General features: G+C 44.1%; 1 protein-coding gene across 1 annotated transcript in view; it reads right to left on the bottom strand.

Annotated features, from left to right (window-relative positions):
* The window catches only part of dpy19l3 (dpy-19 like C-mannosyltransferase 3), a 71461-nt gene that overhangs the window by 52411 nt on the left and 3306 nt on the right, over nt 1-15744 (bottom strand). Inside the window, exons 3-6 of the mRNA XM_030098419.1 lie at nt 14599-14726; nt 6106-6196; nt 2588-2709; nt 1993-2138 (exon numbers count right to left, since the gene is read on the bottom strand). Of these exons, the coding sequence (XP_029954279.1) occupies nt 1993-2138; nt 2588-2709; nt 6106-6196; nt 14599-14726 (487 nt within the window). The remainder of the gene's footprint in view (nt 1-1992; nt 2139-2587; nt 2710-6105; nt 6197-14598; nt 14727-15744) is intronic.

The following is a 15744-nucleotide window of genomic DNA, read 5'->3' as shown; positions in this document are numbered from 1 at the left end:
CTATACAGCTTTCCCATGGTGTGTTCAATACTTTTTTCCTGTGTTATTGCACTTAATTCCACATAATCACTATTTATGGATTTGAATGTTGTGATTTCTTTTCATGTGTGGATTATTTGAGTTAATACCAGTGTCTGGAAGAAATGTCACATGAATTGCATCTTTGGAAATAAATGTAATGACAAAACAGTTAATGCGTTCAATACTTATTTCCCCCATTGTATATAGTTGATATTGTTTTCTCAACTGATGTGTTGGAGGAAATAGTCCTATTTTTTTTCCCCCACAGGATTTGCCCTCGACTTGAGACCAACAAAATGACGTCAAAAGCTCAAAGTAAATACAGTGTTGAATCTTATTTTAGTCCAGGGGCTGCATACATCTCAATCTGAATGAGCTGGAGAAGAAAAATGTAAACATTATAACCTTTTTAATTAAAGGTGCATTAAGGAGTTTTTCAACTTTAAAAATACTTTTTTTCCACCATAAATACGTTACACATTTTAATGATGTGTACAATGTGCCCTGATATATTCATTGCAAGTACCTCTAACAGCGCTAAATTGTCACTTGAAAGTTGCAGTGCCGGTCCGGCACCAGAGTTTTTTGGGGGAGAATTTGAGAGGATGTGACGTAATGTGCGCTCCCGCTGGCCTGATTCCCTTAGGTTTCGTTAGTCCGCCAGATGCTTAGCAGCAACAACTGAGCAGTACTGAGGATGGATCTTCCAGAAAAAAAGAGCAGACTGGCTTCTAGCACTGCCACAGCTCCAGCACAGACCCACCAGGCAAAAGAAACTTAAATTTTACTCAAGCGCTACTAAAAGAGCGAGGAAGGAGTTCCCCTCTTCTGTGCACGCACATGGACGCAAGCCACAGACACGAGCGTTTCACTAAGCTGCAGTTACGTCCAAGGCCTGCAGGGGCCGCTGTTTTGCATAAAACATGCAAACTTCTGAATGCACCTTTAAGGTTTTTAGAGCAACTCCAACTGTTTTCCATTGCTTAAGTGCAAATAGGGGTGAATTCATTCAAGTCTACATCTGAAGATGTTTGTAATCTCTGAGAAAAAGCTGAACACTTTACAGAAAAATACAAAAAATTGAAATCATTTTTCCTCTTGCTGTAAAATATCAAAAGAAATCTTTGAAATGTTGCACTTCACTTTTTTTTATATAAAAACACTCTGCAGTTTATGAGATCATGGCAGCTTGTTGTTGTTGTTGTTTTTGTTGTTGTTGTCCTCTACAAGCCTCCCACTACTTCCAGAGGTCACCAGAGAAATCTGGCGTCTGCACTGATCTGAAAGGACTAAAGAGAAAATTCCAGCAGTACATCTGAAGTGTTTTTGAACTTCTAGCACTGATCCAACTGATCAAGGCATGCGGACAGTAGGCAGCATAAAGCAGAAAAGGCAGATTTTCTGTCCACTGTAAGTCCAGTTTCCATCAAGAGAATGACTGAAAACGGCACTGAAAGAGTCTTAAACTGGTGTTGATGTCTGAATTCTGGAAAATGTTTGTGATTTCCAGACTTCACTGGTCCAGCCTTTAAGATGAAATTGGGCTGAATGTGTGAGTTTGACACCCCTGGTCTAGAAGATCTGGAACTGGTGTGTTTGAGGGAGCTGCAGTGCATGCTGGGAGTTAGTGAGGAAAAATCCTTCGTCACCAAGCTTCACATCTGTGTCAAATCTGGTTTCACTAATTAGACTTCAGGTCTGCCAACTCCTTATCCCAGTTACCTCCTCTGGTATAATTAGCTTCAAGTGTTTATGTGATGCTAAGAACATTCAGTATTTCTGTGCTGTTGACTGAGATGTGGACCAGTTGCTTCAATTTCCAACGATTTCCATACTTTTTCTCACCAAAGGAGTAGTTTTAACATGGAGCTTGAGGAGTCCTGTTACTGCCAAGACACTGAAACTGAAACCGATTCTCTGATCCGGTGACCGTCCCGAGTGCCCACGGGCAAACGCATGGCGGCTGCTCACCTGTTGAGAATGTACCAGACCCCAGTGAGCGTCCCGGCCAGCCAGGAGCCAGACAGGAGCCACGCCGTGAGGTACAGCGCGATCACATACACGGCTTGCAGGGAGAACACTGTGTAAATGTAGAAATACACCGGCTCCAGATAGGACTGGACCACACACACACACACACACACACACACACACACGCACACACAGAAAGCAGAGATTAGTTCATTATTCACTGCTCATGAGCACACACGAGTTCAGTGCGGTGACAGCGGCCGACCCGGACACTCAGGAAGACCGTGGCATTTTCAAAGCTTGCTCTGATATTTGGCTCGCCGACATCCTCGTCACACGGCGCGATGGCAGATCAAGTTTAATGGCGCCTCCTTGGTTAATTGATATGCCAATATGGAAACCTTTTCCTCCAACGTGGCGGGCGCTAAGCGCGCGGGATCGCGTCGGCTTTCCAACGTGAAAAAAAAAACAACTCAATGCCACGACACGTGGAACAGCCAGTGACAGTCAGACAGAACAGTGCCAGCAGCTTCAGCATCTATAAATGCAGACGGAGGGAGCGCTTCAGTCCACTGAAAGAGGAGTGCGGCGTTACCTGGATGGGTAACAATCTGTAGAGAACGCTGAGGAAGACCTCCTGGTAGATGTTCATGCGCTGTAAGAGATTGATGGTCCTCTTGGATTCTGTCAAGTTGTCGTGGATCAATTCCGAGAGGCCTGTAAACACACACGGACACACACACTTCAGCCTGCGAAGCCGACTGATAACAATTATTATTATTGGCTTTGTGACAGCCGGGGGAGGACAGAGGGAACGGATCGCTTGGCTGGTTTACAGAGAGCGGTGCTGCTGTGAAAGGAAAACAGCACTGCATGAAGTTTCTGTCAACGGTTGAAACCGCTGCTCGTTCTGCCCCAATTTTAATTCTTTAATTGCTGAAAGCACAGTGAAAGTTAAGACTCATTGGTGCGTTCAAGCCGGCAGCCCTTCGGGCTTCATTTCCTGGATTTAAAAAGCTGAATACTGTCGAGCTGTTTTGTTTCGCAGCAAAGTTCTCGCCGACAAGTGACGGTAAACACAAGGCCCACGTACAGTGTGTCAGGGTTTCCCCAAGACGCTCAATCCAAGTGAGATCCTGGCTGACACCAGCAAGAGAAAATCCATTTCTCCAACAAAGAAAGCAAGGTCGGCACCTCCTGTGTGGCCAGGGGCGTCTGTGGAGACTCTTTGATTTAAATGCTCAGCCGTATCTCAGGGGGATGATCCCGGAAAAAAAACATTTGACCACAGCCTCTCATCCTGAACTTGATTCCGCCTCAGAGACTTTTTTGCACCACGAATCACAGCAGAAGCGAGCAACAGGTCAAATTATAACCTTAACATTGTTTTTCCTTACACAATGAGACTGGGAGTTTACAATCTGTCTGATTATCACACTGCCTGTATTTATTGTCCGATGAGACTTTAAAAGACCAAACAGTAGCACTGCGTTCAGGAAGACAACTGGCATCAACTGCCTATAAAGACATAAATGAGTGAAACACCAGCTAAGATTCTAGAATTGTCGAATATTTCAACGCTAATGAATGATAAAAAGACAGCTAACAATACAGAATCCAAATAATAAGCACAATAATTCATATCATGGAGTCTTCTTATAACTGCATGTTTCACCGATTTCTTCTCTGGAAGAAAAGTAGAGAATGTTAGCATCACTGCCACCTATAGGATGAACAAGGGAAAACAAAACAGTTTAATCTTTAACAGGCTACAAAGCTAACTAAAGGGCAACTAAATTACTAAACTGAAAACTGATAAAGCAGTTTATTTCATTTAGCACAGCTCATTTCCAAGTCTTTTAAACATTGTATCCCAATATATACTGTGTGTACGAGGAGCCATCTGAAACCTTTAATCAGAATCGTCAACAACTCTATCAGGTGTTTAGTTTGCATGATCTTCCTGTTCGAGGGTTTTTCTCCAAACGAAGAAAAAACAGAAGTGAAGTGTCTGCTGGTGAGGTCAGATCACCTCGACGGGGTCTGATGTTTTTCAAAATGAATCAGTCAAGGTGTTTGACTGTCCGTCTCTCTGTGATGGAAGTCCGTACAGCGGTACATTAAATGGATGGATGGTCCGTTCAGTTTTCCTCCCGACGCTTCATTCCCCCTCGCTTCTCCATCATTGCCTCTTTTCTTTCCCCATCACTCTTGTTATTCCCTCGCTCTCGCTCGCTTCTGCTCGTCCCGCCGTCACGCTGTGACACCGACGGGGAGGCGGTGAAGAGGGAGGTCAGCCAGTTCCTCCTCTAATTGGAGAACAGCTCTGTTCCCTTTGTGGAGTGAACTCATTTCCAACCTCGAGTTTAACATGATAATGGGAACTAAATAATTAGACTAATTTCCCTCAGCCCAGACTGTGCGTCACAAAGAACTGCAGTCATCTGTTTTGGTCTAGTCGGTAAAGTGAAAATCAGTTTTTTCCTCTTTTCTAGGTACAGAAGGCCATCTGGTAAGCTCCATGTTGAAAGAAGAGTCAATCAGCCGAGTCCTGTTGGCTTCGGAGAGCCGAGTGGACATGCACAGGGGGAGAAAGAAAAGATGCACGCCTGAATGTTTGACCCCGACGGGAGCCAAAATCCAGCCTGGCATCAAAAATCCAAACAAAGTCTCTGCGATATGGCATCTACAATCAACAAAACACACACAATCCAAGGTCCAAACGTCACAAAACCAGAGAATTCAACCCAATCTGAATGATATTAGGCTGTTTTTGTTTTGTTTTGTTTTTTTAATTCATTTATAGGCATTTTTCCAAAGAGTCTGAGCTGAAAAACCATCTACTTAACAGTCTTGATATTCTCAGCTGTTAAAACTGATTGCTTGTCCAAATCTAATCAGACGACAAATAAAAGCACAGTGGCACTCACGCAAACTCTCTGCTTTGTAAATACTTTCTGCAGCTGTGCTCCCAAAAAAAATGAAAAGAAAAGAACCGGTGGTTGACTTCTTTGACAAATTAGTTACGTGACTTCAATGAGAGTCTGTCAAAACGTCGCCCCGATAATATTGTTTCTCTGCAGATGAATGCGAGCTCTCCGGGGAATTCAAACCAAGGCACGTATCGCAATATTTCTACTCAATCAGTTTTTTTTATTCCCCTGACATCAACTTCAGACTAATGAATACCAAATAAAAACAAGTAATGGGCAAAACATTTGCACAAAAGTCTTCTTGTGAGTTGCTAATTTCTTGGCAGTCTTTTGAAAAATATTTATTTTAGTTGAGAATACTTAACATTTTTCTGTGGTTTCACTGGAGCATCTGCTTTAACCAGGAGCAGCAGATGAAAACCATACTGTGAGAGTTCAGTTTAAAGGGATTTAAAATGAGTATCGACCTTATGAAGGAGGATTTTCTGTAATTACATTCACACTGCAGCCAGCAGTGGCTGAAATCTGACTTCTGTGACCTCTACCAGCCTGAACAGCACCAATCTGACCCAGGAAAGTGATATCTGCTCCTAAATCTCAGCCTCAGCCATCGTGTCACATTTAAATTCTACACCAGAAAAAAGGAAACAAAAAAGTCTATCATTAACGTTTTATCATTAACGTTCATGTTTTTTTCTTCGTCTTTTCCTCCCTTGATCATTCAGTCAAATGTTTCTTGGCCTTCGACTTGTTCTTAGATTAAAAGGGTTAGAAAAACGGTTTGAATCTCTGCATTAGCGTAGCATCACCAGCATTTTTATCACAGCGGCAGCTCAGCGGCCTGCTGTTGATGTTTATAGCGTATTGTTCTCTGTGAACATGTGTGTGTGGTTTCATTACAAAAACACACAAAACCTTTCCAAATCGAAAACAAAAATGTTCCACTTGAAACGTGTAAAGAGGGCCTGAGTTCCTATGAGAGCACCACCGAAAAATTATTGAGCTATACACGACTCAAATAATGATATAGTCAATATTGATGTAGAAGTTGATTCAATTTCACAACTTTTTAGGAAGAAATGTTAAAGTTTTTCCCGGTGAAAACACTGAAACAGCACTGAAAACACACAAAGAAGCATCAAACTCACTGATCGACACTGAACTGAGTCCTTGCACATACCTTGCTGAATGGACGGGGCCTGCAGCATCTGCTTGTAGTACGAGTAGTACAGTCCACACTCCGTCCGAAAGGAGATTTCCCGTTCCACCTCCTGAAATCAAAGCACAGAACATTTGGTGAAGCGAGCGCTTGTGTTCTCTGGAACACGGAAGACGGATTTCCTGGCAAGACATGACAGAAACATGGAGGATCTAAGCAAAGGAGCTAACACGCTGGTAATCCTGCACATTAACAACCAGACAGGTAATGCTCTGTGCACGCGTGCGTGTGAGTGTGTGTGTGTGTGTGTGTGTGTGTGTGGGAAGTCTTCCCCAGAGACTCCCTGCTTGCTATGCATGATTACTGTTCCACTGGGGGGTAAAGAGTGAGAGAGAGAGAGTGAGAGTGAGAGAGAGAGCGAGAAAACACACAGTGAGCCAGCAGCTGCAGAATATTAAGTCAATCATTACTCCATTGCTTTCATTTTGTAAATAGTTTCTACAGCTGTGCTCCACAAAACTAAAGAAAAAAAAGATCTTCATCTCCTCTGGTGACTGATTTCTTTGACTTCAGTTCGAGTCTCGCTGGTTTTATTGTCTCTCTACAGCTGAGTGGAAGCAGCTAAATCACAACAAAAGCTGCCTGTTTCCAGTAGACTGCGTAATACTCAAAATGAACTAATAGATAAAGACTTTTGAATAAAAAACAGCAAGCAGAGTTTTTATTTGTGAGTCCACCGGCGTACAAATGGGACCGTCGATCCATCACTGCACGATAAGCACTTGCTTAGGCAAGCCATTTTTAAATCAACTTCAAAAGACTGATAACTTCCCCCAATGCAAAATATCCCACCCACCTGTCAATATCACAAAGTTACTGTATGCCTGCGAGAGTATAGAGAGTGAGCTATTCAGGGGACACTCAGAGTGTGAGCTCACTTCCCAATGAAGAGGAAAAAGTAAAACCAGATTGCACTACTGGGGGGAATAACAGTCTTTTACTGACAGAACCCGAGAGCGCCGTCCCCCGTCTGTTACTGGAAGGCAGAGCGTGTTTATGATGGTTTACTGAGGGTTCAAAATGAAACAGTGTCAATAATTCAAGCAAGAACTCCTACCGTGAGCTGAGAAAACCACAGCAGATTCTCATGTATGGCGTTGACACACCAGGCCTGAGACAGCGCCAGCAGCCCGGCCACTAACAGCCCCGCTGCCATGGAAACACACTGTTGCCAAGGCCGGCAGGGCAGAATGGCTGAACCGGAACGAGCGGCGGCTCCTCCAAACACAGAGACCCCCCCTCTGCCCCCCTCCTGAGTGGCATGAGACCTCGCCGTCCCCGACACTGTGTAACTGTTGCAGCTCCTTTCAGCTGGCGCGCTGGGCCAGAGCCCCGGATTGTTCTCTAACGGGCTGGGGTTAACTCTCTTACGGAGCTCCATCGCCTGGAAAAACAGAGATTGTCAATAAAGTGTGGGATTCTCTGATGAGCTGAATCAAGGTAGATAAACAGCGTGCTCCTGGGCGTAGCAATCAAACAGATCCAAATCCAATACGGAAATAAATGTAAATGTGGTGCGTTTCTCTTCTCTTGAAGTGAGTCCAAATAAATTAGCTTTTTAATCGCTCGGAGTTCCTTGCCAAAAGGAAATATGCAAAAGCTTCCTCTGAGGGAATGAGTAGCTAGTTTACTTCCCAATCCCTTCTTTTGCGTTTGCCTCAGGCAAAACAAGCCTTGGCTTTTCACCAGAAACTCTGATGAGATGGCTAATCCTCAAGTTTAAATTAAAGTCAAAGAGAACGGGCTTGGTCAACAAGTTCACACACTGCTCATTACCCTGCGAGCTAGTTTGCTTCTCGGAAGGCACCGATCCTTTGCTCTGTTTCCCTCTGTTAGCATTTCTTCCTCACGGCTCTCTGGAGAACTCCCATCTCTGTGATGTAGTGCCTGAAGAATCCGAGCCAGTGTCCGTCCACCGTTGGCCTCGCCTCGTCGTTGCTTTATGTCTTCCAAAGCCTGAGCCTCGACCTGGGTCGAACCTCTCTCTTGAACTCTCAACAGAAAAAGGGAATCTTTCACAGTGAGCAAGAGGAGAGGAAAACAAACCTAAAGACTGAGCTGCAGTGACAGTTCGTGCGAACAACAGGACAGGCTGTGAATAACTGGAACAACCAGAGGGAGGGAAAGAAAAGAGGGATGACTACTGGTGACCTCTTGTCTATAAAAACACACATGCATACAGGAACAGAATAAGTTGAGGCGGGGGCGGGGGAGCAGCGAGGGAGCCTGTTGGAACATCGCTCGGAAAATGCGGGGAAACATTTGTCAGAGAGTTTTTGTGGATCTGGAACCGGCGTTGAGCTGTGAGCACATGTCTGAAATGGAGTCCAGAGAGCGCCGGGGGCCGACATGGACATGACTTCACACCTGGTGAAGCCAGGAGGGCAGATGAAGTCAGCTGCCTCGCTGCCCACACAAGAAGAGCTGCTGATAATAAGCACAGCGAGGCTCCGCGAGCAAGAGAGACAGAAAGACAAGCCTTCAGACTTTTCAACTCAGACAGAAACCGATTCCTGCAGCAACGCGCCGTGTAAAAGGAACCAAATGTGAGACGATTACGGAACGAGATCCGTCCCTCGATCTTCCTCAACAGAGCGATCAGATAGCATCAGTCGCAGGGGGTCAGGCGGGGCAGGCAACAAGCAACAGCAAGCGCAAAGGAGACCTAAACTCCCAAATTACTTTCCAGCATGTTTCACGGTCCTTTCCATCCCAGCGACCTGGAGACGCTCGCAGTGTGTGTGTCTGAGACAGTCAGCAGAAGACCAAGCAGCACGGAGATACAGACAGTGGCAGGAAATGAAATCCATCATCCCAACTGGTGGGAAGCAGCAGCAGGAGGCGGGCGGCTCAGGGCGGAGACGTAGCAGCTCCTGAGTGGGGTGGTAACTGCACCACGAGGCGCTTTGGCGGAGAGACGAGAGCCTCGCTTTCATGGTTCACGAAGCAAGCATGACGGTCCAGATGTGAAACTGTGAGAACAAGCTTCTTTCCTTCTGTGTTCTTGTGTGTGAAAACTTTCTCAAGACATTCCCACAATGAACTGGTGACTTTTCCTGGTAACCATATTGGTATTTTTTCATAAATTGATCTTTAAGGGAAGTTGTGTCACCCTGAAGTTGATAGATTTCATCAAAGGCTCAATGGGTATTCATATTCAACGTCACAGCATAAAATAAATGACACAAACTTCTTCTTCACGCATTTCCTAACAAGTGTCTGAATAAGACTGTAGTGTCTTGACGATGCCACGCTATGCTACAGGCCACTGTCTAAGAGCATTACTGTCCTTAGACCAAAGAAATTTTCAGGTTCAGAGGAATGTCCTGATTCACAATCAAGTAATACACCTTTTTTTTTCCTGGAGAACTTGAGCCATCACCATTTGTTTGGTGAAAGAATGTCTCAATAATGTGAAAATTGCTGTATTTGTAGAAAAATCAACATTAAAACAGAACAAAAGTAACATTTCACAGAATTAGATTTCCTTTTAAAGAAAAAAAAAAAAACAATGAACAAGTTTCTGACTATGTCTCTGTAAAGGCTTTGGCAACCAGGAAGGAAAAAATAAACAACAAAAAGTATTTCCATCTTTATCCTTTTTTTTTTAAAGTTTCCTTGACTTGTGCCACTTCTTGAAGCAGCTCCTGACTGGAATAAGACAGAAAGCCACGTCACACATCTCATATATGCAGGACACTGCTGATACAATAAAAAACTTATACAGAAACTCAAAATAGTGCAATAACCCAAGCCATAGGACGATCGTTTGTTGTGTGGAAAGGTTGATTTTTCTTTATTCCAGCCAATGACAGTTATTTATTTCTTGGTGAATCTGGAAAATAATCATTCTGTCTCAGAGCTGACCTTTGGCTGCTTCTGACTGGACTCAATGAAAATATAAAAACTCCCAATGTGCCCTCAGCACATGGACGCTTCTTGATGTGTAAAGTTTATATAACAGTCATGTTGACATGTGAAAATGAGGTCTATAAATATTTCTCGTATCTGCATTTTTGCCACAGATGATTATTTTCCTTTTCTACACTGACGAGGGATCATTTCTGGATAAATCATGAAGTAGTATTGCTATTTGACTCACAAAAAAAAAAAAAACACTAAAACTACCAAGACTACAAGTTTTATTTCCAAAACATTGTGTTGTTGCAAACAGCCAACATGCAACAGCATCACTGTTTTAACTTCAGAACAGCGAATAAATGGGTCAAACCATTGTCGGGTTCACACACACATAACGAATCATTGTGTCTCTTCTGAGAGCTCCACAGCTCGGACACCTTCCACCCTGTGACGAAAAGTATGAAGCAAGCCGTTGTTACCACCGGGTGGGGCTACAGGTCGCCCTCTGCTGACCCAACAGGCACACTTCCATGTCACTGTTGTTGGAAAAATGGATTTGACTGAAGGAGCCGACAATAAACGATGCTACTTTGTACCCAGCGTTTTCTCAGATCGAGCCTGTGAGCTCCGTGCGAACCGTGAACACAGTCCCTGGCAGAGAGCGTGATAACATTAACAGAAGGAAACAATCCACACACACTCACACTCTCACACACACACACACACGCAATCTGCGATGATGTCAACCAGGAGTCTGCTATTGTGGGAACAATTTGGGGAGCGGTCCGCCCAGGCCTGTAAACTGACCCACATTTATTATGCATGAAAGCATCTGTCTACTTACACACACACACACACACACATACCACACACACACACGCACACACACACACGAGGAGCATGGCAGAAGCACAGACTACGTCCGTCCAGGCTCTGCTCGTTTACCACAGTGTGCTGCTTTGTCTCCTGTTGACAAAACTCCCCTAATTGCCCCGAGCTCTCTCTCTCTCTCTCTCTCTCTCTCTCTCTCTCTCTCTCTCTCTCTCTCTCTCTCTCTCTCTCTCTGTGGTAAACATGCCTCTCAGGGCTGCAGGAGAAACACATGAGCACCTGGTGGGCAGAGAACTTAAGATCCCACCGACTTATCGGCCTTGATTTCTCAGCTTCTCAGTGTTCCTACACAGTCCACTCTGCAGTGACATGAACAGGTGACGGCCGTCTCTACAGTCCAAGCTGTCCACACGGCTGGAGAGTTGTTCTCTCCAATAACAGTGTTCTTTCTCTTGCCCCTAAATGACACCAGCTGGACAGTTTATTTTTCCCTTCCGTCATACGTATGTACGTATGTATAGTTTCCACCAGGAATGTTTCAGGAGCAGAAGCTTTGTAAACTGTTGTTTTGGGTCATTTCTCTGTGATTTCAGCCCATCTCTCTTCTGCCCTGTGACCAGGGTTGCCAGATCGGACTCACCGTTTCCAGCCCAAACACGATGTGAAACTCGCCCAACGCATCAAAAACCAGCCCAAATCTCAATCGCTGTAGAAATTTAGGACAAAACTGTAATTATCTTATTTGCATAATAAAGATAACATCATGAGCACATAGCTGCAGTAAAACAGGCTCCACAAAACTCTTTGCAATCAGACAACAGTGCAAAAACTAATCCAATACTAATGAAACATGAGCAACAAAACACCTAAATCCAACTTACTGCAGTCAAATTGTTGATTACCAACTGTGCAGGCTGCCTGGTAATAACTTTTCTCTCCCGCTGACCCACACACACGCCCACGCAACACAGAACATAACCAATCAAATCAGTGAATGTAATGAATTCCAGCCAATCAGAGACAGAGGAGGGCGGCTCATAGTGTTATCATATGGTCAATATGGCTCATATATCATACCAAGTAGCGCATCGGGGGTGTTGGAAATGGGTGTAAATAGTTACGAAAAACCCACCACACATATTGTGAAAACCAGCCCAAATTTTATCAACCTGTCCAATCTGGCAACACTGCCTGTGACCACCAGGTATGAAATAATTAGGTCTGTCAGTCAGTCAACATTATATTGAATGTTTAAATCAAGAACGCACGATTATACAGTATTTATAGTTCATATGTTGATATTATCACATGATATATTAAAAGACTGATTTTGTGATGTATGGTGCATCTCTATTGTACATGCAAAAAAGTGGTCTATCCTGGGCTAGGGTTGTTTTTTCTACATGATTTAAAAATTTCTACGTGAAATAATATCAGGAATGGCAGCATACAGACGATTTTACCTCCAACAGGTGCCAGCAGTGAAATTAATCTGTTAAAGAAAAGATGCCAAAATCTCCTGGCAAAAGTCAAATCCAAACCTTGATGAATAAGGCTTTTTGTTTCTAAATAAATGTACAGTTTTAACTTGAGAGATTTGGAAGTCTTGAATTTGTCCACATACTGAAATGGTTTTACATCTTTGTTCTCTTTTTGTGGCCCGGTACCAAAAGACCCACGGACTTTTGGGGAGTAGAAATATATGAGTGATTTTAACATAATTGCACCAGATCTTCAGTGTATTTTATCATATTTGTCCAACAGCCTTTTGGGTCATTTTTGTCCCCTCAGGTGCTTCATGATACCACTGCTGCTTTAAAAATTATTTAAAAAAAAAAAAAGATCCAAAAACAACTCCCAGCCACGGTGCTCCTCTGCATTTCACCCCACTTTTGACTCTGACAGAGAAATCGGTTCCGCCGTGTCAACCAGCTCAGAATCTGCTATGAATATCTCAGAGCGAACCAGTGCAGCGCCGGCTCTGTGAAAGGAGGCTTTTAAAGAGCGACACCACATCTGGCAGGGCGCGATGCTCTGCTGGGTCCGACGCCCAGCAGATTTTTAAAGACTACTGGCTTAACTAGTCCAAAGATTTAGGGGCTCACGTGGCCGCTTTAACGGGCCTGAAAATCAATCCCATGGAGAGCATGGAGAAACAATCATCCCGCTGCAGGACGGAGTGTTCGCGACGCGGCGGCAGGGCCGACCTGAACGGAGGCACCGACGCCGAACCCGTGCCTCCTCTGGAGATAAGCGCAGAGGCTGGATGGATGTTTCTGCGCTGAACGTTCAAAGCTGGAGACGCTTTCCATTTGTAAAAACCCACGTCTGAGATGTGGCTGATGAATCTTGCACATGGATGTCAAGTCGTTCGGAACTTTGCTATAAAAGTGCCGATTCATGGACACAGTCATCGCTGCGAGCCCTCGACGAGAGGCGTGGAGCCGCTGACTCGCTGAGACGTACGTAATCACACATACTCAGTGGTCAAAGTGCCTCCTGGCCTGACAACTACCGTCCCACTCTTTGATTTGCAAGGTAATTAAAAATGGCAGCAGAATATGAAAGTATTTCACCGTGGCGCTCCAGACGCACGTCAACCTTCATTATCACAGACAAACAGCCGTCTCGGGGTCGGCCCCCGTTGTAAAACCTTCGCCCGGGAAAAAACATCTCATATGTCAGAGCAGGAGGAACGGTGAAGCTACTGAAGCAGGTCAGCTGGACCTGGCCGGATGATTCTAAATGTCTTTCAACACATGACCAAGTACAGTCCGTCTGATTAAACTGCTTTGGAATTGACTGATTTATGAAAGACTGCATCACGCAAATTCAGGCCAAATTTACAATGTTTTTGAATGAAAACAGAAAACATTTGTGACATTTTAGGAGTCTGTTTACACAGCAACGGTACTGAGAGCCAAAGAAAACACAACTTTTTGAAAACACTTTGACTCCGGACCATAAAAGGAATGGGTTCCTCCAGAGCGTCGTGACTCCCAGACCACATTCTCCTGGTCCTTAATCTACAGGGGTTTTGTAGTATTCAAGTTGACAGTGACCATAATAACAATCAAACTTAATCGTCTGGTTCATTCGGTTTCATTACAAAAACACGCAAAACTTTCCTGAACTGAAAATGCGAAAATGTTCCACTTGAAACATGTGAACAGGGCCTGAGCTTGTATTGGTGTACCACCATAAAAAGTATTATTTAAAAAAAACAGCGCCGACTTATGGCCTAGCTACATCATTTTCAGCGTTTCTGCTTTTTCTATGCGAATGAACGTTGGTTCCAAAACATTGCTGTGTCACATGAATTAAAAAGGACGGCTCTCACAGCATCATTTCTAACAACTCTATAACCAATTGCTAACTTTTAAAAGCCAACAGTAATGAAACACGGAGACGTGCACCTTACCAGAGATGCCTTTAGCGTGTCTACGCACCCAGTGTGTACAGCATTTACAGGATGCAGATCGACCCCTCTGATTGGATCAACTTTACTGGTCAACTCCCTTCTTTCTTCATGTAAAAAAAAAAGAATGGATCTCAAGATCTGCAGATGCTGAGATATCTCCCATATTTAAAAAAGAAATTGATCTCTGTTAAAGAAGTCATGCTGCCGTCCTTTACTTCAGTTTAAAGTGTAAAAGCAGACCTCCCATGTGTTTTCAGCAGTCTGGTTGCAGCTAAGCACTCAGGCCACGGGTCACTAAAGGAACACTTCCAGCGAGAGACGGCAGCACTGCAGGACGTTACCTTGATGTTGGAGAACCACAGGTCGTTCTCATGCAGCGTCGCCATGTAGATGCAGCACAGCAGGCCGAGGCCCACGGAAACAGACCAGCCGATCGACGTCCAGATGATCGCACCCCACGACCAATCTCCTGCAAGGACATCGCCCAGTCATTCAGGGTTTTCTTTTGTGGTAAATCTTTTCAGTTTAGCTGGGTTTTGATGCCAAAAAATTGTACTAAGATCAAAAAATAAATTACAAACAGCACACAGCCCTACTTAGTCGCCTTTTTTTCCACAGTGAACATTGAGGCCATGAGATTATTGCCAATAATGTACCTAAATGTTTAAAAACGGAGAATTAAGTATGGAGAATGTCAGGAAATATTCACTTAACCAGATTTCTGCTCAGTAAGTTATGTAAGTCCGACTGAAGTCATAATGTCTCGTGTTTTTGGGGATTTGCAGGGAGACAAACAGCAGTAATGAGGGTGATCAACCCCCCTCAGCCACTCCACTCCATATAAAATAATCTGAATATGACTTGTGTTAAGCTGCTTATGAAGGAGGGCTGAAAAGTTCATAGGCCGACTCAGAAGACGTTACGCCACAGCACAATTTCAACATCTTTTTTCAAAGCCCTGAATTCCTAAATCAGTGTCAGTTTATCTGGAAGGGAACAATTCCGTTAGCATCAGAAAATGTTGAACTCAATGCATGCCAAGTTTCACTGCCTGTGAGTCAGACTATGAACTTTTCAGGAGTCCCTCGACAAAAAGCCAGTCTGCTCCTTTTTGGGAGTGGAAAGACAAAGTTAAGACCGCAGATTCTCTGCTAGTTATATAAAAGAAGGGAAGAACGTTTCACTGGTCAGACTTTGGAAAGCATGCTGAGAGAAGTGACCCATGAAAAGGTCCAAAAGGTCTGACTTCTCTTCATCTGTATGTCCAGAGCTTCACCTGCTGTGATCACATGATGGAAGAGTCATCAACAGCGCTCACATCTTCAGGGGGCCAAACATGTGGCCCACAGACCAAAACCGGCCTACCGGCCTACTTATCTTTCTCTATATGATAAACTGTCTTTTGTCACAGATTCAGACATTTCACTGGATTTTGCATCAGAGGGTTTCATTAAAATTGGCTTTATGTTGAGACTGTAGTCATTTTC

Source organism: Salarias fasciatus, chromosome 1, assembly GCF_902148845.1.
Source record: "Salarias fasciatus chromosome 1, fSalaFa1.1, whole genome shotgun sequence".
NCBI lineage: Eukaryota > Metazoa > Chordata > Actinopteri > Blenniiformes > Blenniidae > Salarias > Salarias fasciatus.
This window is presented reverse-complemented; position numbering and strand designations above follow the sequence as displayed.